This window comes from Trematomus bernacchii, unplaced genomic scaffold, assembly GCF_902827165.1.
Source record: "Trematomus bernacchii unplaced genomic scaffold, fTreBer1.1, whole genome shotgun sequence".
Lineage (NCBI taxonomy): Eukaryota > Metazoa > Chordata > Actinopteri > Perciformes > Nototheniidae > Trematomus > Trematomus bernacchii.
Genome location: NW_022987584.1, coordinates 1,111,951 through 1,137,195, shown reverse-complemented (window position 1 = coordinate 1,137,195; position 25,245 = coordinate 1,111,951). Strand labels below are relative to the sequence as shown.

General features: G+C 39.0%; 1 protein-coding gene across 1 annotated transcript; it reads left to right on the top strand.

Annotated features, from left to right (window-relative positions):
- The first annotated feature begins 504 nt into the window (after positions 1 to 504).
- On the top strand, positions 505 to 24,464 carry LOC117480808 (zinc finger protein 22-like). The gene is made up of 8 exons (XM_034128290.1): positions 505 to 592; positions 1,505 to 1,623; positions 1,838 to 1,905; positions 2,002 to 2,137; positions 11,477 to 11,525; positions 12,139 to 12,275; positions 14,862 to 14,927; positions 23,219 to 24,464. Exons 2-8 carry the CDS (start codon positions 1,540 to 1,542, stop codon positions 23,714 to 23,716), a joined length of 1,038 nt encoding a protein of 345 aa, XP_033984181.1. The 5' UTR covers positions 505 to 592; positions 1,505 to 1,539; the 3' UTR covers positions 23,717 to 24,464.
- Positions 24,465 to 25,245: the final 781 nt, after the last annotated feature.

Genomic DNA, 25,245 nt, shown 5'->3' with positions numbered 1-25,245 from the left:
TCTCGGCACTACACAACTAAATATAGTGTAGTAGAAAGTTAAATATGTGCCTCTTAATTATTATTACATGTCATTTGTTAGACGCTTTTATCCAAAGCGACTTACATACATTCAGTACTGTGGACAATCCCCACAGGAGCACTTTGAGGAGAAGTGTCTCAGGGACACAACGACATGCTGACTGCAGTGGGACTCGAACTTGCTACCCTCTGATTCGAAGTCCAGCACACTATCCTCTTAAAGGCTGTAAAGAATAATTTGGCATAAAATCTACATTAAGAGTAATTAAAAATATCTTAACACGTTTCCTTGAAAGATAATAATTGTCTTTATATTTGTCTTTGTCCAAAATTCGTTTTATTTTACATTTTCTAACAGATTTACCTCGAGTTGGTATAGTCCAGTCTCCCCACACAATGGTACAGTCCAACTGCCAGCGGGAAAGCGCTGTTTGTCACGCGACACGATGTACAAGTTTGGCGACAGATGTACAACCATGGCGACAGAAGAAGGAGAAGGATCGTAGCTTAGAAACGAGAGAAAGCAGAGACTTTATCTCCGGATTCACACCATAACCCCTGGGTTTCTTACGGTATGTAAACCTTCTAATGTCCCGGTAAACTTGCATTAAGATAGATATGAACCACAGAGAGTTAGGGTCCAGCTACAGCTCAGGGTTTAGCCACATGCTAAAGTTAGCTTCAGAGCTAGCAGTCTGTATTTGTAAACAAAGACGAGCTGGAAATGAAACAAAACATACTTAAAAACGGGTTAAAAAACGTTTCTGATGGAAGGAAACGACCTGTTCTCTCTTTGAATGTGGTTTATACCTTTCAGATAACATCTAGCAACAGGTAAAGCCTTACAATGAACCGTTTCCTATGGTTGGAAACTATATTTTAAGGTCACTTTATACTCCTTAGCTACATATCAGAGATACATATTGTTCTTTTAATACTCTTTGTTTGTCTGGATTATATCTCACATTTGCATTAACAGTAATATATGTATAAATGCTACTAAATGAATGCAAAATATATGATACTCTACACAGAAACTACTCAGTGTATGTCACAGTTTACACTTCACCCTTTCTAAACACTGAATGGAATAGGTTTTTGATGCTTATACATTGAAATAAACGACCTGTTTAAACTTGAATGTGGTTTATACATTTCAGATAACAACTGTCAACAGTTAACGGTACAACAATAAACAGTGTTTCATGGTCTGAAAGTAAATAAAGTACATTTACTCAAATACAGATTGCAGGTAGTTGCATTAGCTTAAGTATTTTCATTTGATGTCACTTTATACTACTCCTTAATTACATACCAGATATAAATATGTACTTTTAATAAGATAAGAGAAGAGTTACACATCATGTGAAACTAAAACTGGTATATATACATATATATAATGAATGAGTAAATGTGTCTTTCAGACGCCCCTTGATTACATGATGGTTATTAAGTCATCTCAATATATTTCTGTTTTCTTTCAGGCTGTTTCTCTGTCATTAAGGTGAGAGTTATCACGATGCCGGGGGAACACGGTGACCAGTTCAAACAGGGAGACCTGGTGTTCGCCAAGATGAAGGGGTTCCCCCACTGGCCTGCCAGGGTACACACACACACACACACACACACACACACACACACACACACACACACACACACACACACACACACACACACACACACACACACACACACACACACACACACACACACCACACACACACACACACACACACACACACACACACACACACACACACACACACACACACACAGAGATGTGTATTCCTAGCTAACATGATATTCTGTGTGTTCAGGTGTGTCCGTTTGTCGGCGGTGGAAGAAATAAGAGAATCCCAGTCTACTTCTTCGGAACGCATCAGATGTACGTACACACACACACACACACACACACACACACACACACTGTAATCCTGACAGCAAAGACATGATGACTTCAAAGTGTAATATCCGTCCTCAGAGGAACGATCCCTCCGGAGAACATCGTGCCGTACGTCGGGAACAAGCTGAAGTTCGGCAGCGGCGTCCGGATCAAAGGCTTCACTGAAGCCATGTGGGAGATCCAGAACACGCCCGCCGTGGGGAGCAAACTCAAAGTAAGAGTCGCTTACAGGGTTCTTACACCTTTTCCAAAGTCAAATTCAAGGTGCATTTTCAAGCATCTTACAGCTGTTGTAAATTACATATTTATATACACATACTTATACTCAAATGATTATTGTAATATAAAACAATCAGCCAAATAACCTTTCAATACATTATTGATTACTATTTCTGAGGTACTTTTAGGTTGGCAGTAAACATAAGTCAGAGGTACATGGTGTACTTTTCCTCCACTACATGTATTTAATACCTTTAGTTACTTCACAGATGTGGATGAATGATGTGAAATATAATCAAGTGTTAAATCAGACTTGAGTTCCACCTGGAGTAAATCCACAAGCTACCCTGCAGTATACAAAGTCATTCAAACTAGCTGCACCTTTACCAGCTTTGAGAACACTTTCATGATCAATCATTATAAAACATATCATATATATTATTCTGAAATGGACCAATCTGCACAATGACTACTTTCACTGTCGCTACTTTAAAGTGGACCTATCATGCTATATTTGAATAATATATTGTAGGGCCATACCTATATAAGGCATATTTATACTTTTTGTTTTTCAAAATACCAAACAGATCATGCATTTTAGCCATGCCTCATTTTGCTCAATTTGACATTGTTTAGCTCTGTTTTAGCTCTGGGCAGATTCAGTGAGAACAGCACCACCTACAGGCCTGGCATATGTACTACAGCGTCTCCAGCGCTTTCGAACGGCAATGGCCGTGGCTGTCTCCTCCTGATTGGTGGAGTTGGCCCAATAGCCGTAGCGCCACCGTCCTGACGTCAGGACAGTGTTCAAATCTGGATCAGTTTTTATCAGATCTGTTGCAGCCCCTTTTTTAGAGATTTGGGTATGGAGGAAAATAGAGAGGGTTGTGTTTTCTGACACTTGGTGAGTTCCCTGGAACACCGGGGACACATATTCATGTAGAAAAGACGTACACAAGTGCATTTTGCATGATAGGTCCCCTTTAACTGTATTTTGATGATAATACTTTTCTACTTTCACTTGAGGAACATTTTGAATGCAGCACTTTTACTGTAACAGAGTATTCCTACACTCTGGTACTTCTACTTTTACTCAAGTACAAGATCTGAGTACTTCTACTTTTACTCAAGTACAAGATCTGAGTACTTCTACTTTTACTCAAGAACAAGATCTGAGTACTTCTACTTTTACTCAAGTACAAGATCTGAGTACTTCTACTTTTACTCAAGAACAAGATCTGAGTACTTCTACTTTTACTCAAGTACAAGATCTGAGTACTTCTACTTTTACTCAAGTACAAGATCTGAGTACTTCTACTTTTACTCAAGAACAAGATCTGAGTACTTCTACTTTTACTCAAGTACAAGATCTGAGTACTTCTACCTTTACTCAAGGAGAAGATCTGAGTACTTCTACTTTTACTCAAGTACAAGATCTGAGTACTTCTACTTTTACTCAAGTACAAGATCTGAGTACTTCTACTTTTACTCAAGGAGAAGATCTGAGTACTTCTACTTTTACTCAAGTACAAGATCTGAGTACTTCTACTTTTACTCAAGAACAAGATCTGAGTACTTCTACTTTTACTCAAGAACAAGATCTGAGTACTTCTACTTTTACTCAAGTACAAGATCTGAGTACTTCTACTTTTACTCAAGTACAAGATCTGAGTACTTCTACTTTTACTCAAGAACAAGATCTGAGTACTTCTGCTTTTACTCAAGTACAAGATCTGAGTACTTCTGCTTTTACTCAAGTACAAGATCTGAGTACTTCTACTTTTACTCAAGTAGTGATCTGAGTACTTCTACTTTTATTCAAGAACAAGACCTGAGTACTTCTACTTTTACTCAAGTACAAGATCTGAGTACTTCTACTTTTACTCAAGTAGTGATCTGAGTACTTCTACTTTTACTCAAGTAGTGACCTGAGTACTTCTACTTTTACTCAAGTAGTGATCTGAGTACTTCTACTTTTACTCAAGTAGTGATCTGAGTACTTCTACTTTTACTCAAGTAGTGATCTGAGTACTTCTACTTTTATTCAAGAACAAGACCTGAGTACTTCTACTTTTACTCAAGTACAAGATCTGAGTACTTCTACTTTTACTCAAGTAGTGACCTGAGTACTTCTACTTTTACTCAAGTAGTGACCTGAGTACTTCTACTTTTACTCAAGTAGTGATCTGAGTACTTCTACTTTACTCAAGTAGTGATCTGAGTACTTCTACTTTTACTCAAGTAGTGATCTGAGTACTTCTACTTTTACTCAAGTAGTGATCTGAGTACTTCTACTTTTACTCAAGTAGTGATCTGAGTACTTCTACTTTTACTCAAGTACAAGATCTGAGTACTTCTACTTTTACTCAAGTAGTGATCTGAGTACTTCTACTTTTACTCAAGTAGTGATCTGAGTACTTCTACTTTTACTCAAGTACAATATCTGAGTACTTCTACTTTTACTCAAGTAGTGATCTGAGTACTTCTACTTTTACTCAAGTACAAGATCTGAGTACTTTTACTCAAGTAGTGATCTGAGTACTTCTACTTTTACTCAAGTACAATATCTGAGTACTTCTACTTTTACTCAAGTAGTGACCTGAGTACTTCTACTTTTACTCAAGTAGTGATCTGAGTACTTCTACTTTTACTCAAGTAGTGATCTGAGTACTTCTACTTTTACTCAAGTACAAGATCTGAGTACTTCTACTTTTACTCAAGTAGTGATCTGAGTACTTCTACTTTTACTCAAGTACAAGATCTGAGTACTTCTACTTTTACTCAAGTAGTGATCTGAGTACTTCTACTTTTACTCAAGTACAAGACCTGAGTACTTCTACTTTTACTCAAGTACAAGACCTGAGTACTTCTACTTTTACTCAAGTACAAGATCTGAGTACTTCTACTTTTATTCAAGAACAAGACCTGAGTACTTCTACTTTTACTCAAGTACAAGATCTGAGTACTTCTACTTTTACTCAAGTAGTGATCTGAGTACTTCTACTTTTACTCAAGTAGTGATCGGAGTACTTCTACTTTTACTCAAGTACAAGATCTGAGTACTTCTACTTTTACTCAAGTAGTGACCTGAGTACTTCTACTTTTACTCAAGTACAAGACCTGAGTACTTCTACTTTTACTCAAGTAGTGATCTGAGTACTTCTACTTTTACTCAAGTAGTGATCTGAGTACTTCTACTTTTACTCAAGTAGTGATCTGAGTACTTCTACTTTTACTCAAGTAGTGATCTGAGTACTTCTACTTTTACTCAAGTAGTGATCTGAGTACTTCTACTTTTACTCAAGTACAATATCTGAGTACTTCTACTTTTACTCAAGTAGTGATCTGAGTACTTCTACTTTTACTCAAGTAGTGATCTGAGTACTTCTACTTTTACTCAAGTAGTGATCTGAGTACTTCTACTTTTACTCAAGTACAAGATCTGAGTACTTCTACTTTTACTCAAGTAGTGATCTGAGTACTTCTACTTTTACTCAAGTACAATATCTGAGTACTTCTACTTTTACTCAAGTAGTGATCTGAGTACTTCTACTTTTACTCAAGTACAATATCTGAGTACTTCTACTTTTACTCAAGTAGTGACCTGAGTACTTCTACTTTTACTCAAGTACAAGATCTGAGTACTTCTACTTTTACTCAAGGAGAAGATCTGAGTACTTCTACTTTTACTCAAGGAGAAGATCTGAGTACTTCTACTTTTACTCAAGTACAAGACCTGAGTACTTCTACTTTTACTCAAGTACAAGACCTGAGTACTTCTACTTTTACTCAAGTACAAGACCTGAGTACTTCTACTTTTACTCAAGTACAAGATCTGAGTACTTCTACTTTTACTCAAGTACAAGACCTGAGTACTTCTACTTTTACTCAAGTACAAGACCTGAGTACTTCTACTTTTACTCAAGTACAAGATCTGAGTACTTCTACTTTTACTCAAGTAGTGATCTGAGTACTTCTACTTTTATTCAAGAACAAGACCTGAGTACTTCTACTTTTACTCAAGTACAAGATCTGAGTATTTCTACTTTTACTCAAGTAGTGATCTGAGTACTTCTACTTTTACTCAAGTAGTGACCTGAGTACTTCTACTTTTACTCAAGTAGTGACCTGAGTACTTCTACTTTTACTCAAGTAGTGATCTGAGTACTTCTACTTTTACTCAAGTAGTGACCTGAGTACTTCTACTTTTACTCAAGTAGTGACCTGAGTACTTCTACTTTTACTCAAGTAGTGATCTGAGTACTTCTACTTTTACTCAAGTAGTGACCTGAGTACTTCTACTTTTACTCAAGTAGTGACCTGAGTACTTCTACTTTTACTCAAGTAGTGACCTGAGTACTTCTACTTTTACTCAAGTAGTGATCTGAGTACTTCTACTTTTACTCAAGTAGTGATCTGAGTACTTCTACTTTTACTCAAGTAGTGATCTGAGTACTTCTACTTTTACTCAAGTAGTGATCTGAGTACTTCTACTTTTACTCAAGTACAAGATCTGAGTACTTCTACTTTTACTCAAGTAGTGACCTGAGTACTTCTACTTTTACTCAAGTAGTGATCTGAGTACTTCTACTTTTACTCAAGTAGTGACCTGAGTACTTCTACTTTTACTCAAGTAGTGACCTGAGTACTTCTACTTTTACTCAAGTAGTGATCTGAGTACTTCTACTTTTACTCAAGTAGTGACCTGAGTACTTCTACTTTTACTCAAGTAGTGACCTGAGTACTTCTACTTTTACTCAAGTAGTGATCTGAGTACTTCTACTTTTACTCAAGTACAAGATCTGAGTACTTCTACTTTTACTCAAGTAGTGATCTGAGTACTTCTACTTTTACTCAAGTACAAGATCTGAGTACTTCTACTTTTACTCAAGTAGTGATCTGAGTACTTCTACTTTTACTCAAGTACAAGACCTGAGTACTTCTACTTTTACTCAAGTACAAGACCTGAGTACTTCTACTTTTACTCAAGTACAAGATCTGAGTACTTCTACTTTTATTCAAGAACAAGACCTGAGTACTTCTACTTTTACTCAAGTACAAGATCTGAGTACTTCTACTTTTACTCAAGTAGTGATCTGAGTACTTCTACTTTTACTCAAGTAGTGATCTGAGTATTTCTACTTTTACTCAAGTAGTGATCTGAGTACTTCTACTTTTACTCAAGTAGTGACCTGAGTACTTCTACTTTTACTCAAGTAGTGACCTGAGTACTTCTACTTTTACTCAAGTAGTGACCTGAGTACTTCTACTTTTACTCAAGTAGTGACCTGAGTACTTCTACTTTTACTCAAGTAGTGATCTGAGTACTTCTACTTTTACTCAAGTAGTGATCTGAGTACTTCTACTTTTACTCAAGTAGTGATCTGAGTACTTCTACTTTTACTCAAGTAGTGATCTGAGTACTTCTACTTTCACTCAAGTAGTGATCTGAGTACTTCTACTTTTACTCAAGTAGTGATCTGAGTACTTCTACTTTTACTCAAGTACAATATCTGAGTACTTCTACTTTTACTCAAGGAGAAGATCTGAGTACTTCTACTTTTACTCAAGGAGAAGATCTGAGTACTTCTACTTTTACTCAAGTACAAGACCTGAGTACTTCTACTTTTACTCAAGTACAAGACCTGAGTACTTCTACTTTTACTCAAGTACAAGATCTGAGTACTTCTACTTTTATTCAAGGACAAGATCTGAGTACTTCTACTTTTACTCAAGTACAAGATCTGAGTACTTCTACTTTTACTCAAGTAGTGATCTGAGTACTTCTACTTTTACTCAAGTAGTGATCTGAGTACTTCTACTTTTACTCAAGTAGTGATCTGAGTACTTCTACTTTTACTCAAGTAGTGATCTGAGTACTTCTACTTTTACTCAAGTAGTGATCTGAGTACTTCTACTTTTACTCAAGTAGTGACCTGAGTACTTCTACTTGTACTCAAGTAGTGACCTGAGTACTTCTACTTTTACTCAAGTAGTGACCTGAGTACTTCTACTTTTACTCAAGTAGTGACCTGAGTACTTCTCCACCTCTGGTAGCGTATTAGCCTGAATTGTAGCCACTAAATCACGCAGAGCTGCATACAAATAGACTCCCAATGGTAACAAGTGGAAAATAATATTTCCAAATGTGTCCAATGATTTGTAATGTTGACTACTCAAGACACCTGACTTATACATCTTCAAAGGAAGACTGTGTTCATTCTACAATTACATGGGATTAAAGCTAAATGTAGTTTTACTTGTATAATACTTCCATTTTATATAAAAGACCGTTTGTTTTCATCTGTTTTCAAATAAACAAAGTCTTGGCTTTCAGAATATTAAACTTGTTTCGGCAAATTCAGATGATAAATACAACTTTGAAGCTTTTAACGGCATAATGACAAGCAGAGAACGGAGTAATTTAACGTGACAGCAGGCGTAACAACAGCCTGTGTGTGTGTGTGTGTGTGTGTGTGTGTGTGTGTGTGTGTGTGTGTGTGTGTGTGTGTGTGTGTGTGTGTGTGTGTGTGTGTGTGTGTGTGTGTGTGTGTGTGTGTGTGTGTGTGTGTGTGTGTGTGTGTGTGTGTGTGTGTGTGTGTGTGTGTGTGTGTGTGTGTGTGTGTGTGTGTGTGTGTGTGTGTGTGTGTGTGTGTGTGTGTGTGTGTGTGTGTGTGTGTGTGTGTGTGGTGTGTGTGTGGTGTGTGTGTGTGTGTGTGTGTGTGTGTGTGTGTGTGTGTGTGTGTGTGTGTGTGTGTGTGTGTGTGTGTGTGTGTGTGTCCATTTGGGGCAGGGTGGAGAGATGTCAGAGGGAGGGAGGAAGTATGAGGGGCCGTACAGGCCGTAATTCATACTGGTCCTCTCACGCACATACATTCTCCTTTTACATACATATATTTTCACTCTCACACACGTATATATTTACACTCACACATTCTGCTCTCATATTATCATATTTCAATGCACACATTCATACATTGTCACTCACACATTTATAAGTTTTTCACTCACACATTTTTACATTTTGTTCTCATATTCATATATTTTAATGCTCATATTTATACATTTTGCTCTCATGCACATTCATTCAATGTTTACATTTAATATTATAAATAATATATGCATGTCTGAAGACAATATATGTATGCAAGAGAAGAATGTATGTATGTATGTATGAAGACAATATATGTATGCAAACAAACAATACAAATCAAATCAAAGGGTGGTAATAAATCAAAGGTCTAGGGAAAGGCTCTGCTGCCGCAGGGAAAGCTGGAGCGAAGATGTTTTATGTAAAAGCGAAGCAATTAAGCTCTGACTTCTTTATTTTCTTTTAATCTAAAAAGCGAAGTAAAGCATTTACAATTTCAAGCACTTTATCCCAAATGCAAGCACCATTCCCAAAATTCAAGCACTTTTCAAACCTTGAAAGCACCTCGTACAATTTCAAGCATTTTCAAGGATTTCCAGCACCCTGTGCTTAACATATAGTTGGAATGCTGATACAGCATTCCAACTATATGTTATGCTACGGACGAAAAGTTTATTATTATTTCGTCCAATTATTTTGTCCGTCTTCTCCTCCCACATTCAACATCGCAGAAACTCTGTTCAAACATCAAAACGTTCAGCTCGGTCGGGAATCGGGCGCTATTACTTTCAACTTTCATAATTCCAGAGATACATCCCATAATTCATCCCATTTTTAACCATTGAAGTCAATGGAGACATTCTTCAGACTTCAACAAATCTTCATGCAACTTCAACTGCTAACTGTTCATTCATACTTTCACTCAGAAACCTCATTCCAACTTTCAAATGTTACACATCTTTCTGACATTATTCGTGTAACACAACTTTTAAATCTGATTCTTACTTTTAGAGATATTAAACATTGTTCAGACCTTGTTAAAGAGGTTGTCTTCAGATTTTAACATTAACTAGAGTGCGTGATGTCACAGCTAGAGGGTAGGAAATCTTGAAATGTGCCTTCATATATTTTTTTTAAACTGCCATAATTCCCAAACCCTACATTCCTGAGACATCATTTTACATGACAAACGTAGGAAAACATCTCGTAGCTTGAAAAATGACAAATAATTAAGCAAAAATAATTAAACAAAATGCCTCTTGAGGGCATGAAGTGACAAAAACGTTCACCATGTCTCCATTAAAGCCCATTGTAATTTCAGGCAGATATTTCCTCACAGCAGCAGCCGCACACCTTTAGTTAAACTGCCAAAAAGGCCACATTATTAACCCGAAAGTACACAAAAATTACACTTCAGATACTCAACTTCCTTGACATGCTCGCCATAAAAGACGATGTCGCTATAACTCCTATGAAAATGTTCAAAAAGTGCTCAAACTTCACGTGTGCTAACAGTCCAGCCGTGAAGACATCTACGGGACATGCCGTTGCCATGGCAACACAATGCCCGCCATGAAACACGGTTTCAACTTCGGTGAAAATGCTCCAAATGGCCCAAAACTTCACAGGTTTGGTAACGATGCAGCCATCAACGCATCTAAGCGTGTTATGGGATGTCATCAAATGCCGTTGGCATGGCGACAGATCATTCGCCATCAAGTTAGTTCAAAAGTTTGCAGTTCAAATATTCTGCTGCTTTTCCAAGCCTTTTTACTTTCTTCTCTCATCACACATTCAAGCCCCCAGTGTTCATGTATCATTTCAATCTAAATGCTTCACTTTCTTACACATTACATTTCAGCATAGCAGTTTAGCGTCAGCTTTTCAGCATAAAGCATTCCCACTAGCAATTTCTTCAGGAATTGCATTCTCTAGTTCAAAGTGATATTCTGTTCAATCCCCTCTCTTCATTAGACTCCAGTTTACAACCAGCTGCTCTCACCTTAAAGCTAACGCACACGTAACAATCTGGGGAGGGGAACGTGGATTTTGGGACTGCTTGTCCATTTTTTCAATAAAATATAATGAAAAGTATTTATACAAACATAGAAAAAGTAGCTTTACATCCATTTTGTAGTCTATTTAAACTCTATATTTGTGCCCTCTTTCCCTTTTTCTGCTTTGACTTCCTGTCCTGCAACTTCTACTCAATCATTTCCTCCTTTCATTATTATTATTCATTATTTGTATTTCTTGTATTTGCTTTGATACTGTGGATAAACAAGGTATCTTATTTATTTATTTTCCTGTTTTGTATTATTATTAATTCTTCTTACCTTTTGTATTGATCCACTTTCAATGTAATTGATTATTGATTATTTGTATTTGATGAAGCCGTGCTCCTTATCGTCCCATTAGCGACTCATCTCAGTGTTTTCTTCTCTTTTGAACTTTATCTGTCAGATTGAATCAGAGCGAGAAAAGAGCAACGCTCCTGCTGTCACCCCTCCAGGTGAAACACACACTCACTCACTCACTCACACACACTCACACACACTCACACACACACACACACACACACTCACACTCACTCACTCACTCACTCACTCACACACACACTCACTCACACTCACTCACTCACTCACTCACTCACACACTCAACAGCACAGAACACTCACTCCACACTCACTCACACACAACCCACACAACACACACACTCAACACTCCACTCACAGCTCACACTCACTCACACTCACTCACAACTCCACGCACTTCACGAACACCTCACACTATCACACAGCAACTCACGCACATCTCACTCACACACACACTCCACACAACACACACACACACACACACACTCACTCACACTCACACTCACACTCACACACACACCACACTCACACACACACTCACACACACACACACACACACACACACACTCACACACTCACTCACACTCACACACACACTCACACACACACTCACACACACTCACTCACTCACACACTCACACACACACACACACACACACACACTCACACTCACACTCACACTCACACTCACACTCACACTCACACACACTCACTCACACACTTTGTAAGGATGATTTTTTTCTCCAACAGTCAACAAGAAACTGAAGAGCCCAGAACCAAAGTCTGAGGAAGAGGAGGAGAAATCTTCATCAGAGAGGAAAGGAGTCAAGAGGAAAGGGGACGAGGAGGAGGAAACCAATCAGGGAACAAGTGAAGGAAACAAGGAGGTGAGGATAGAAAAAAACAATACATTTCAATTCATAAATAAGCAGATTGACTACAATGAAATATCATCCTCCTTTACACACTTTCAACACAAAGACTACACCTATCTTTTCAAACGTCAGTATGAGAGAGTCCTTCAGTGTGTAGCATGCTCCCCCAGTGAGCCCAGAACCTGCCCCACACATCCAGAACCCTCTGCAGATGGTGGATCAGTGTGTAGCATGCTCCCCCAGTGAGCCCAGAACCTGCCCCACACATCCAGAACCCTCTGCAGATGGTGGATCAGTGTGTAGCATGCTCCACCAGTGAGCCCAGAACCTGCCCCACACATCCAGAACCCTCTGCAGATGGTGGATCAGTGTGTAGCATGCTCCCCCAGTGAGCCCAGAACCTGCCCCACACATCCAGAACCCTCTGCAGATGGTGGATCAGTGTGTAGCATGCTCCCCCAGTGAGCCCAGAACCTGCCCCACACATCCAGAACCCTCTGCAGATGGTGGATCAGTGTGTAGCATGCTCCCTCAGTGAGCCCAGAACCTGCCCCACACATCCAGAACCCTCTGCAGATGGTGGATCAGTGTGTAGCATGCTCCCCCAGTGAGCCCAGAACCTGCCCCACACATCCAGAACCCTCTGCAGATGGTGGATCAGTGTGTAGCATTCTCCCCCCTCAGACGCGCTGCCACCAGCCTTCATTTCCGTTCTGCTTTTTATTTTGGCTACTTGCATTCTTTGAGTTGTTTAATGCAGAACATGGACACCTGACTTATGAAACAAAAACACTGTGTTTCCTTTCAACTGAAGCTTAAACTCAAACAGCATTATAGTAGTCTGTGTAGCCCTGCCTTCATATAGTGGGAATGCTGATACAGCATTCCCACTATATGTTATGCTACGGACAAAACGTTTATTATTATTCCGCCGACTTATTTTGGCCCTCTTCTCCTCCCACATTCAACATCGCAGAAACTCTGTTCCAACATCAAAACGTTCAGCTCGGTCGGGAATCGGGCGCTATTACTTTTCTCATTCATAACTTTCATAATTCCAGAGATACATCCCATAATACATCACATTTTTAACCATTGAAGTCAATGGAGATATTCTTCAGACTTCAACAAATCTTCATGCGACTTCAACTGCTAACTGTTCATTCATACTTTCACTCAGAAACCTCATTCCAACTTTAAAATGTTACACATCTTTCTCACATTATTCGTGTAAGACAACTTTTAAATCTGATTCTTACTTTTAGAGATATTTCAGGCAGATATTTCCTCACAGCAGCAGCCGCACACCTTTAGTTAAACTGCCAAAAAGGCCACATTATTAACCCGAAAATACACAAAAATTACACTTCAGATACTCAACTTCCTTGACATGCTTCACGTTTTGAAATTTCACAGATATCTGTTATCGTTCTTCCACAAAACGTTCACATGTAAGAGGTTTATCTCTCATTCAGAACAATGCAAACCTTTGATCCCTCGCCATAAAAGACGATGTCGCTATAACTCCTATGAAAATGTTCAAAAAGTGCTCAAACTTCACATGTGTGCTAACAGTCCAGCCGTGAAGACATCTACGGGACATGCCGTTGCCATGGCAACACAATGCCCGCCATGAAACACGGTTTCAACTTCAGTGAAAATGGCCCAAAACTTCACAGGTTTGGTAACGATGCAGCCATCAACGCATCTAAGCATAGTATGGGGTGTCATCAAATGCCGTTGCCATGGCGACAGACCACTCGCCATGAAAAAAGATGTCGCTGTTAGTCCAACGGACACGGTCCAATCGTCCCCCAATCTTCACTTGTATATCACCGGTCCATGGCTCAACAGCTCTACGCCAAATCTGAGATCTCACCATATGCCGTTTCCATGGAAACGCATCCCTCGCCATAAAACATGATGTCGCTATAACTCCTATGAACATTTTCAAAAAGTGCTCAAACTTCACATGTGTGCTAACAGTCCAGCCGTGAAGACATATACGGGACATGCCGTTGCCATGGCGTGAAAATGCTCCAAATGGCCCAAAACTTCACAGGTTTGGTAACGATGCAGCCATCAACGCATCTAAGCGTGTTATGGCATGTCATCAAATGCCGTTGGCATGGCGACAGATCATTCGCCATCAAGTTAGTTCAAAAGTTTGCAGTTCAAATATTCTGCTGCTTTTCCAAGCCTTTTTACTTTCTTTTCTTCTCTCATCACACATTCAAGCCCCCAGTGTTCATGTATCATTTCAATCTAAATTCTTCACTTTCTTACACATTACATTTCAGCATAGCAGTTTAGCGTCAGCTTTTCAGCATAAAGCATTCCCACTAGCAATTTCTTCAGGAATTGCATTCTCTAGTTTGAGATGACACTCATATCTCAAGTATAAAAACACTTATGTTGCGTCTTGTATTGATTTGTACAAAGTAGCAGGAAATGGAAATACTCAAGTAAAGTACAAGTACCTCTATGGTTGTACTTAAGTACAGTACTTGAGTAAATGTACTTCCCACCTCTGCTGCTAAGCTACTTCTTAGCTGTAGATTGGGTTTGTGTTGACTGTAGTGTTAATACTTATTTCAGAGACCCAGCAGGAGAAGGAGCACTGAGAGCAGCATGGAGGAGAACAAAGAGACCCCCAGACCTCAGGTCAGTGTTCACTTCATCACAATATATTCCTAACACTGTTATAGGTATATACATATATACACTGTATATCATCCATTCCTCCCCTTATAGGCGTTTTCGGCATCTTGCCTATCGCAGCTTTGTAAGCGGCTGCCGGGGCTTTTTAGGACGAGGCATCAGAGTGGTCATCCCGTGTGTGTGTTGTCCGCCAGATACGCCAGGAGTTTCCTGATCTGGCTGGACGAAATCAAATGCAAATCACAAAATATTAGAGAAACTTAGTTGTTTTAGATTCGTTAGTAGTAGTTGTGGTAGGAGTGTGTATCTATCTAATCTATCTATCTAATCAACACAGTTAGCTTGCCAGCTAATATGCTAACCTACGTTTGCTAGTTGTTCAGTGTAATATGCCAATCTACTATACAGCTAGTCTAGGCTAGCAAGAACATGTTTACAATTGCAATCTTATACGGGTAGTCTGCTACGTTCGGTCAATCATTGTAGCTGGCATGAAAACAATGTTTTCCCTAGCATGTCTAGCTGTAGGTAGCCTTGTTGTTTAGCTATGTAGCATACACGCTATGAACGGTAGCTCGGTAGCATACACGCCAGGAACGCCAACTATAATGTACTGACCGTACGGTAAATCACCCGGAGTATACTGTCTGAGTATTTCGTGTTTGATTGCAGACATTCTCCAGCTATCAGATACATGTAAGGCCATCTGCTAACATTGGAGATGGAAACGTTAGCAACTTAGTTAGCCCAGTTAGCATTGCTCGCACACACACAGACACACACACTGCTGGAGGAGCAGACAGGTTTGGCGATAAAGCTAGAACAAGCGAAACTCATCCTGAGCACACACAAACACTCACAGCCGAAGTAAAAACAATAAGTGTGGCTTGATATTGTTACGTAATTGCTTTGTTACGTGAAAGGCTGGCAGAGGGTGCGGCCATAGCTCTGGGCGTGGCTACTGGGTATCCCTACGTAGCGATACCCAGGAAGTAAACAATGGAAAATGAGAAATCTCCAACGAGGTGTTTTGGGGAGGTATTTTCTGTGTTAGAGTTTTACTCGCTACAGGGTGTACTTTGAGGGGTTTTGACTCTGCAGACCGTTTACATGCAGAGAAACCTTCATAACACAAGGGGACGGGTAATAACCGGAAAAGCATGACATGGGAGCTTTAAGGAGAAAACAAACTTCATCATTGTGGGGTTTATTTTACAGACTCGTATTTTTAAATATGGGTCCAGGTGTATATCAGTATGTAGTGTCTCTACTTTAAAGAGTCCTCTCCTGCTGATGTTCAGGTGTATATCAGTATGTAGTGTCTCTACTTTAAAGAGTCCTCTCCAGCTGATGTTCAGGTGTATATCAGTATGTAGTGTCTCTACTTTAAAGAGTCCTCTCCTGTTGATGTTCAGGTGTATATCAGTATGTAGTGTCTCTACTTTAAAGAGTCCTCTCCTGCTGATGTTCAGGTGTATATCAGTATGTAGTGTCTCTACTTTAAAGAGTCCTCTCCTGTTGATGTTCAGGTGTATATCAGTATGTAGTGTCTCTACTTTAAAGAGTCCTCTCCTGCTGATGTTCAGGTGTATATCAGAATGTAGTGTCTCTACTTTAAAGAGTCCTCTCCTGCTGATGTCCAGGTGTATATCAGTATGTAGTGTCTCTACTTTAAAGAGTCCTCTCCTGCTGATCTTCAGGTGTACATCAGTATGTTATGTCTCTACTTTAAAGAGTCCTCTCCTGTTGATGTTCAGGTGTATATCAGTATGTAGTGTCTCTACTTTAAAGAGTCCTCTCCTGCTGATGTCCAGGTGTATATCAGTATGTAGTGTCTCTACTTTAAAGAGTCCTCTCCTGCTGATCTTCAGGTGTACATCAGTATGTTATGTCTCTACTTTAAAGAGTCCTCTCCTGCTGATGTTCAGGTGTATATCAGTATGTCGTGTCTCTACTTTAAAGAGTCCCCTCCTGCTGATGTTCAGGTGTATATCAGTATGTAGTGTCTCTACTTTAAAGAGTCCTCTCCTGCTGATGTTCAGGTGTATATCAGTATGTCGTGTCTCTACTTTAAAGAGTCCCCTCCTGCTGATGTTCAGGTGTATATCAGTATGTAGTGTCTCTACTTTAAAGAGTGCTCTCCTGCTGATGTTCAGGTGTATATCAGTATGTAGTGTCTCTACTTTAAAGAGTCCTCTCCTGCAGCTGTTCAGGTGTATATCAGTATGTAGTGTCTCTACTTTAAAGAGTCCTCTCCTGCTGATGTTCAGGTGTATATCAGTATGTAGTGTCTCTACTTTAAAGAGTCCTCTCCTGCTGATGTTCAGGTGTATATCAGTATGTAGTGTCTCTACTTTAAAGAGTCCTCTCCTGCTGATGTTCAGGTGTATATCAGTATGTAGTGTCTCTACTTTAAAGAGTCCTCTCCTGCTGATGTTCAGGTGTATATCAGTATGTAGTGTCTCTACTTTAAAGAGTCCTCTCCTGCTGATGTTCAGGTGTATATCAGTATGTAGTGTCTCTACTTTAAAGAGTCCTCTCCTGCTGATGTTCAGGTGTATATCAGTATGTAGTGTCTCTACTTTAAAGAGTCCTCTCCTGCTGATGTTCAGGTGTATATCAGTATGTAGTGTCTCTACTTTAAAGAGTCCTCTCCTGCTGATGTTCAGGTGTATATCAGTATGTAGTGTCTCTACTTTAAAGAGTCCTCTCCTGCTGATGTTCAGGTGTATATCAGTATGTAGTGTCTCTACTTTAAAGAGTCCTCTCCTGCTGATGTTCAGGTGTATATCAGTATGTAGTGTCTCTACTTTAAAGAGTGCTCTCCTGCTGATGTTCAGGTGTATATCAGTATGTAGTGTCTCTACTTTAAAGAGTCCTCTCCTGCTGATGTTCAGGTGTATATCAGTATGTAGTGTCTCTACTTTAAAGAGTCCTCTCCTGCAGCTGTTCAGGTGTATATCAGTATGTAGTGTCTCTACTTTAAAGAGTCCTCTCCTGCTGATGTTCAGGTGTATATCCGTATGTTGTGTCTCTACTTTAATCATCTCTACACTGTAAAAATATTCACAATAAAACTCTTTGCATGACTTTCACAGCAATTTACTGTGAATGTAGTAAAAAACTGTAAATTATAGTGTCCGTCCAAAAATTATTTTTTACAGATAGTGAAAACTACCCTTGGATGATGGGTTAGTAGACTAAAAGCTTTAGGAATCCAAAGTACAACATATAATAAGTACCCTGTATCAAGATTGATGCAAAACAAGTGACATTTGACCTTTTTAGAGAGGTTTAGCCAAAACCACCCCACCTCTGAGGTGATTTGGGTGAAAATGTTTTTTTTTTCCATATCTCTGGCCCCCCTTGGTCGATTGTGATGGTTGACACCTCTTTCTGACCGTTAGAGCCAATAGAATCGAAGGGGGAGGCCCCCACACACACACGTACGTTGTGAAGAGAAGAGGTGGGGGCTGCGCGCATGTAATTTAGCAGCAGAGTGGACCTAGCTCTAGCTCTGACATTTGGAAACTAAAAAGCAGTTTTATTGCTTATGGATTATCAGAAATCATTTCAAAGAGGACACAGACACATTGGATGAACCTATGGATTAACTGCAGCATCGTTTTTATCGTTTTAATGCCATTGAAGACCAGTTTTGACCAAGGTAAGCCATGTTAGCGTTTCTAGCTACCTAGCTCCACATGTTATGATGTACGCTTTCGTTTATAGTGTCGCAAATGTTTATCACTGAGTGTTGAGGTGGGCACCCCCAGATTCAGTGTCTCCAGGAGATGCTAATCGAGGGGTTGGCTGTGCATCTAGGATAAGTAATAAGGGAGTTATTGTGAGTTTAGGTGCAGTGATAGGTTACATTTTTCGCTCGTGGCTAATGTGAGTGTTAGCATTGTGGGTTTTTAAAAAAAAAAAAAGGTTTAAAAGATCAGTTAGCTGAGTTTCTTCCCGTTACATGGATATCAAACATTACTAGTTTATTAAATATTAAGATTCCTTAGACGTTGTTTCCTGCAAATGACGCGTTTATCCGCCCGGTACCGGGGGGGCGGTGCGTAACAGGTTAAATAAAGTTCTGATGAGAAAAACTGTTTTTTACATTTTCTTTATTAGATTTTTATGATCAAACACAAAATAAATACAGAACCTAAAGTTCTACGGGGAGAATACTGTTATTTTACAGCTTTCTTCTAACATTTTCCAATCAAACACGTTCAATAAAATGACAGCACAAAATGTTCTGTAGGGAACAATTACTCTGAAAACTTAAAATATAAAGATATTTGTAGAATTATACAACCATTAATGAATACAGCATTTAATATTTAAACATCTACTTATAAACAGTATAAACAAAAAGTAAGTTTAATTTTTTAAGATTACTTTGAAACATTCTCAACTGAAAATAACAGAAATTACAAAATGGCGACATATGTTCGCATTTTCCATTTGAAGGAGCAGTGTGCAGGATTTAGTACGTCTAACAATGGTAGGTTCCAACCAATGGATAACTTGTTCACTCACCCTCCTATCCCAAGTTTGTAGGAGAATGTATATTGGCTGCAAAAAACTTGAGGCCCAATCATGTTTCCTCTGTCCATTCTGCGCTACTGTAGACGTGGCAGTGCAACCTAGAGGACAAAAAGACAACAATTAGTAAACCATAATGATGAATGTTATTATCAGCAGCTGCCAATAGATCCCCCATCTTGTATGATGGACCTTTGAAGCAGGGTTGGAAACTTAAACACACTATTGATTGTAAAACAGTTCTTGATAGCATCCCAAGGGAATTGATCGAATGCTAAACCCCTTCCAGAAAAAACTACTTTCTAAAACCTTAGAAACTACAACTAGGCGCTGGCACGAATGCAATGCTTCAGCTTCCTACCACTTTAAAGCTGTGTGGATGTGGCTCTATGAAGAGTCGTTCATATTTTTCTCATTCATTTCATAAGTTTAGAAGGGGGAACATAGTCTAACAGTTAGCTTTTGTTAATGTTACCTCGAGCCAAACTTGTGAGACTTGTTTCTGAAATCCCTTTCTCTTAAAGTGAATACATTAAACAATGGAGCTTACCCTAAAACTAACCACTGGATTGCTTGTCTAACATGACCTAGTCCATAAATGAGGTAAGGGTGGGAACAATCAAACGCACCCTCCCAGGCACTGCGTGTTAGCGAAGTACAACTGGGATTTCGAAGAGGAAGATATGCTTGGTCAATTCTTAATAAAAAAGCAAAAGTAACAAATTGAGCACTTGAGTTTTCATTAGCAGCGCCTAGCTACAGCTGCGGAGCTTCGGTCAATACCGCTAACAGTCTATTTCCTTCAAATGGTACATATCGCTGAATCTATATTTTCATCTTCAGGTGATTCAATCTGCATAATGTCCCTGTACAATAAGATTCGAGCATTTTGTAATCCAGTGAGGAAATTCAAGACCAGTAAATATTGACTGATTAAACAACACTAAATAAAATGTTAGTGTTTTCTTCAAACTCAGACTCTCTGCTGCGGCTGTACCTCAAAAGACAAAACAATTCTCTGATGATCTTTGTTGAACAAGGTCTGATTGTCCTGTACATGTACAATGTGGGGTATTTTTAAATACTTTACTAAACCACATTGAATATTATGTTATTTTAGCAGTGATTTGGACCAAGCATGTATGATGTAGTAATACAAAACTATTTTAGTTCACACACTGTGACATTAGCTAGTCATGTTAGCTTGTAATATATCGAGCAGAGCTAACTAGCAAGTTAGCCAAACGTTAGCGGTTAGCCGTTTATGCTATGCTAGCTGTTGGCTACTGAACATTAACAAACTGGATTCCGCTGTAAGAAAGCTGTGAAACTTTACAATAAACTTGGCGACAACACTGTGACAACCCGCTGCATGTTTATGTGTAATTCTCCCGTGTTGGAGACGAGAGGGTGGCGCAGCAGCACTGCAATAAGCTGTAAGCTAACGTTAGCAGCCACCTGTTAAGCCCGGTTTCCCGGGCGCAACATCTTGCAAGAAACAGCATCTCAGGGCTTCTTAACATTTAACAACCTATTAATGATGCATACCCACTTAACGGGAAGAAACTCAGCAAACTGACGATATTAACAATTTTTACCTAAACGAAATTCAATTCTAACGCCAAGCTCTAAATCAGCACTTAGCGAAAACGGGCTAACGGGGCTAACGCTACTTTAGCACATAAAGGCGATCTTTTCTACTTCATATTATCTGCACAATCGACATATCATATGAAAGCTGAGATTCCACAGATTCCATATGTATAAGTTTATTCACTGTACGACCAAAACTCAGCTAACTAGAAGAAGAAACGTAACCTTAAATAAAAAATAAAACATTCACAAACTAAGGATTATCTAAATACATGTTTAACTCCATTACAGTCGCAGGACTCACCAGATCTCAAGTCTTCTGTTCTTTGTTGACGTCCCGATGCTCATATTCAACGTGTAGATGTAAAACGATCCCGATATTAATCCATAAACTCCTGCAGCAGAAATACAGACAGCTGTAGCTCCGCAGGAGAGCCGCTCAAACTGACGTGAATGTTTCAAATGTGAACAACAGGCGCGGGCAGTTCTCATTGGCAGGTTTCTTCGATTACGTTAATATTAACCAATCAGGAGTGTTGTGGACTCATTCCAATTCTGCCTGACTTGTCTGCCGTGTTATGGCTGAATTCTATTTCAAGTGCCGTAGCTCTGGCTGTCGGCCAGAATCCGAAAACCATACACATTATACTGCATGTAAGACTAAGGCTTATTACTGTATATTGACCAATGGAAAAAAAAACACATAAATAAAACAAGGATAACTGTGACTTATTGTTGAGTAAATAACAGTGTGTGTTTTAAACCTGGGTCCTCCCTGCAGAGATTTCTCCACTTTCTATGATTTTTATTTTTTTAAATGATATTGTCAACTGTAGATGTTTACAATATAGTAAGTTAGGAATTTCATGAAAACATATTTATTTACTTTTGTTTCAACATTGGATATTTTGTGTTTGTGGTGGATTCAAACGAATATTGAGAAAATGATTTATGTAAAAAAAATGTACGTTTTTTGTATTTTACACTTTTTTTTACAGTTTTATGATAACCTTAAAATTACAAAGAAATATCTTAAAATCTTATAATAGTAATACACTTTTATATTACGAGTTACATATTTAATTACAGATAATAATTTTTATTTTACCTACATCTGCATGTATTTTCTGAAAGTGCAAAAATACTGTAAATATTATATAGTAAATTTACTTTAAAAAAAAAATGAAATAAATGTTATTTGTTGTTATTGTCAAAATACTTAAAATAATGTTTTGGGTTGTTAATTTATAGTTCATATCTGTAATTTTACAGGATTTTGCAAGTTTGATTTGAAATGCTTTTATTGATTTAGAAAATAATTGTATTGATTTAAAAAAATAATTGTATTGATTTAAAAAATTGTTTTATTGATTTAAACTGACATGCATCCGCTAAGACTACGTAGCAACGGCAGGATCTGCTTCGATAGAGTTTTTTTATTACAGATTTGAAAACATCGTTGCTTGCTTTAAAAGTACCACAATTCATGATGTCAAACCTTGGAAAGTATCTAGATACCCCTCCCCTAATGCCAAAGTAACTGTTAACTGAATATGTTTTGCCGTTTGATGGCTGGAACGTTGCGTAAAAAGGACCGCAGCTCCGTGTTGAGGGTTTCTGCCCCGTTACTTATTCGCTGTTTTCTTGTCCCTCTTCTCTTTTTCTTTTCTTCGCTGGGGACTCATCAGCCATTAATCTGTGCTCTCCAAATATATTACAATTAATATTAAAATCCTCCATGTTGTTCTCAGACGGGAGACAATGGAAAACTAAAGACAAGCAAACAGTTTGAAAAGTATACAGTTCAATCGACCGGACTTCTTTCTGCAGATGTGAGCGTCCTTAACAACGGTCAATAAGTCCTTGACAGCGGTCTGTACTACTGGATTAACAACGTGTCACGTGTTCTGAATTGGCCAATCAGAATTGAGTATTCAACTAAGCCATGTAATAACAGTATGTAGTGTCTCTACTTTAAAGAGTCATCTCCTGCTGATGTTCAGGTGTATATCAGTATGTATTTAAACCTGTACTTTTATTTAATGAGAAATCAAACTTGAACATTGTGGGGTTTATTTTACAGACTCTTATTTTAGTTTTTAGATATATCTGCATCACGTCCTCTCACTGACTCTTTATCTGTCTGTCTTTTTTAGAAACAGATGAGAAGAAAGGAACCAAAACGTTTCAGCTGTGGCCAATGTGGGAAAGATTTCACTACATCAAGTGATCTTCAGAGGCATTATCGTATTCACACTGGAGAGAAACCACACAGCTGTGACCAATGTGGGAAAACATTTTCTCAAAAAAGCGGCCTTTCATCCCACCAGAGCATCCACACTGGAGAGAAACCACACAGCTGTGAAATGTGTGGGAAAACCTTTGCTCAGAAACGCACCCTTTCAACTCATCAGCTCATTCACACTGGAGGAAAACCACACAGCTGTGAAGAGTGTGGAAAAACGTTCACTTCATCAAGTGATCTCTCAGTCCATCATCGTATTCACACAGGAGAGAAACCATACTGGTGTGAAGAGTGTGGGAAAACCTTTTCTCATGTAGTAATCTTAAAGCCCACCAGCGCACTCACTCTGCCTCCATCTGATCCTTTTCTGAGTCAAGCTAGCATTCCTCCTGCTTTTCTCCAAATGTAAAGCTGACCAACAGTGACTTTACGTTCTAATAAACATGTTTTTTATGGACTACATTCAGACCTCCCAAAACCCTGCTGTCCTCACACACTTAGCTCTATATGAGAGTGCTCTGGTTAATGAAAATGTTTTTTGATTTGAATAAAGCAGCCTTATACTGTTGCTGCGATGCTGAACGTAACAATGATCTGTCTACCAGCAGCCTGTGAATGAGACGTTTAGGGAACATCTGTAAATAGAAGCATCTCTTGATCTTTTCCGTACATTTCTTAATATAGTCTTTATGTATAATACTTCCTAATCAATTACCCGTTGTGTGTAGTTGCAATTTTAGTGAGCATCGAGTTCAGAAAGGTTCTTGCTATGTTTAGTTGCCCAACATTCACTGAATATTTTTATTTCACATTTATGTTCAATTGAAATGTTTGAGTTTTTGTCCTTTTTGAAGTGATCTTTAAAACACTAAGACACGTTGGGTATGAGAAGAGAGACACTAGTAATGTGAGACTCAGTCGCAGTTATCCAGGTTAGAACTGAAACTCACTGAGAGTCACTATTTCTGGAGAAAGGTGTTAAATGTTTGAAATATGAAAGTCCATCATCTTCCGTTGAATTGCGGTGAAGGAGGGTCGTTAAATAAATATTTACATCTTGTGCTGCATCGCTACTTTTATTCTTGAATAATCTCCTTTCTGAATGCAGAATTGAAATGGCCCATTTGAAGCTAAAGTACTTGAAGGAGACTAGACTGGGGTCATCTTTAGAGAGGAGGGGGTATCAAGGGTGGGATTTAGGGGGAGGGATGAAGGGTAATGTGTTCACTCCTCCATCCTTTTGTTCCTGGAGGTTTCACATCAAGTCTGAGAGCAGTCGTCTCTGAGCAACTACTGCACATTTACATTTCTAAATGTCTGCTTTCCTAGTACATGTTGGGTTTGAGAAGAGAGACCCTTTATTTAAACTCTGGTATAATCTGATTTCTCTCATGTTCATCATTTGACTTCATTGTGACAGCCGTTTCTTTTCTGTGTTCACAGTCAATTTCTTTTGAAAAAATAAAATATATTGGAAAATTCAAGTTTTGTGTTAAAGTACAATATTTCTCTGGAATTCTATGTTTGTTAAATTGAGAGTGTAAGGCCTGTAATGGTTTATGGGTGTCACTGATAAGAGGAGAGGCAGTTTCTTCTCTCTCCCCTCACAGCAGTACACAGGGGGAGGGGGGGGGGGGCTCCTGACTTAAGGAGAAATACACTGAGGCCCGAAAAAGGTTTTGTGTCATAGCCGAGAATAATATTTTGCAAGTCCTGCAGAGTAGGGGTCAGCCCAGGGGCACAGCGGAGGACCCGGAAGGGGTCTCAGGCGGACGGCCCGGGGGCAAGGCAGAGATCAAGGAAGGGCGAAGACCACAGCGGCAGGGCTCTCGGCTAACTTCTTTCACCATCCTCCCGGAACCGTCCCGAAATACAATCTAAGCCGTCCCGAAATTAATGTGGACCGTCCCGAATTTAAAATATTAGTTTTTCTACATT

What these genes read in the sequence shown, in the direction of transcription:
- LOC117480808 (XM_034128290.1), top strand. Translation starts at nt 1,540, where the DNA reads ATGCCGGGGGAACACGGTGACCAGTTCAAACAGGGAGACCTGGTGTTC. An exon ending in TCCCCCACTGGCCTGCCAGG is followed by an intron (nt 1,624 to 1,837) that starts GTACACACACAC and finishes CTGTGTGTTCAG; the next exon opens with GTGTGTCCGTTTGTCGGCGG. An exon ending in CCGTGGGGAGCAAACTCAAA is followed by an intron (nt 2,138 to 11,476) that starts GTAAGAGTCGCT and finishes TTTATCTGTCAG; the next exon opens with ATTGAATCAGAGCGAGAAAA.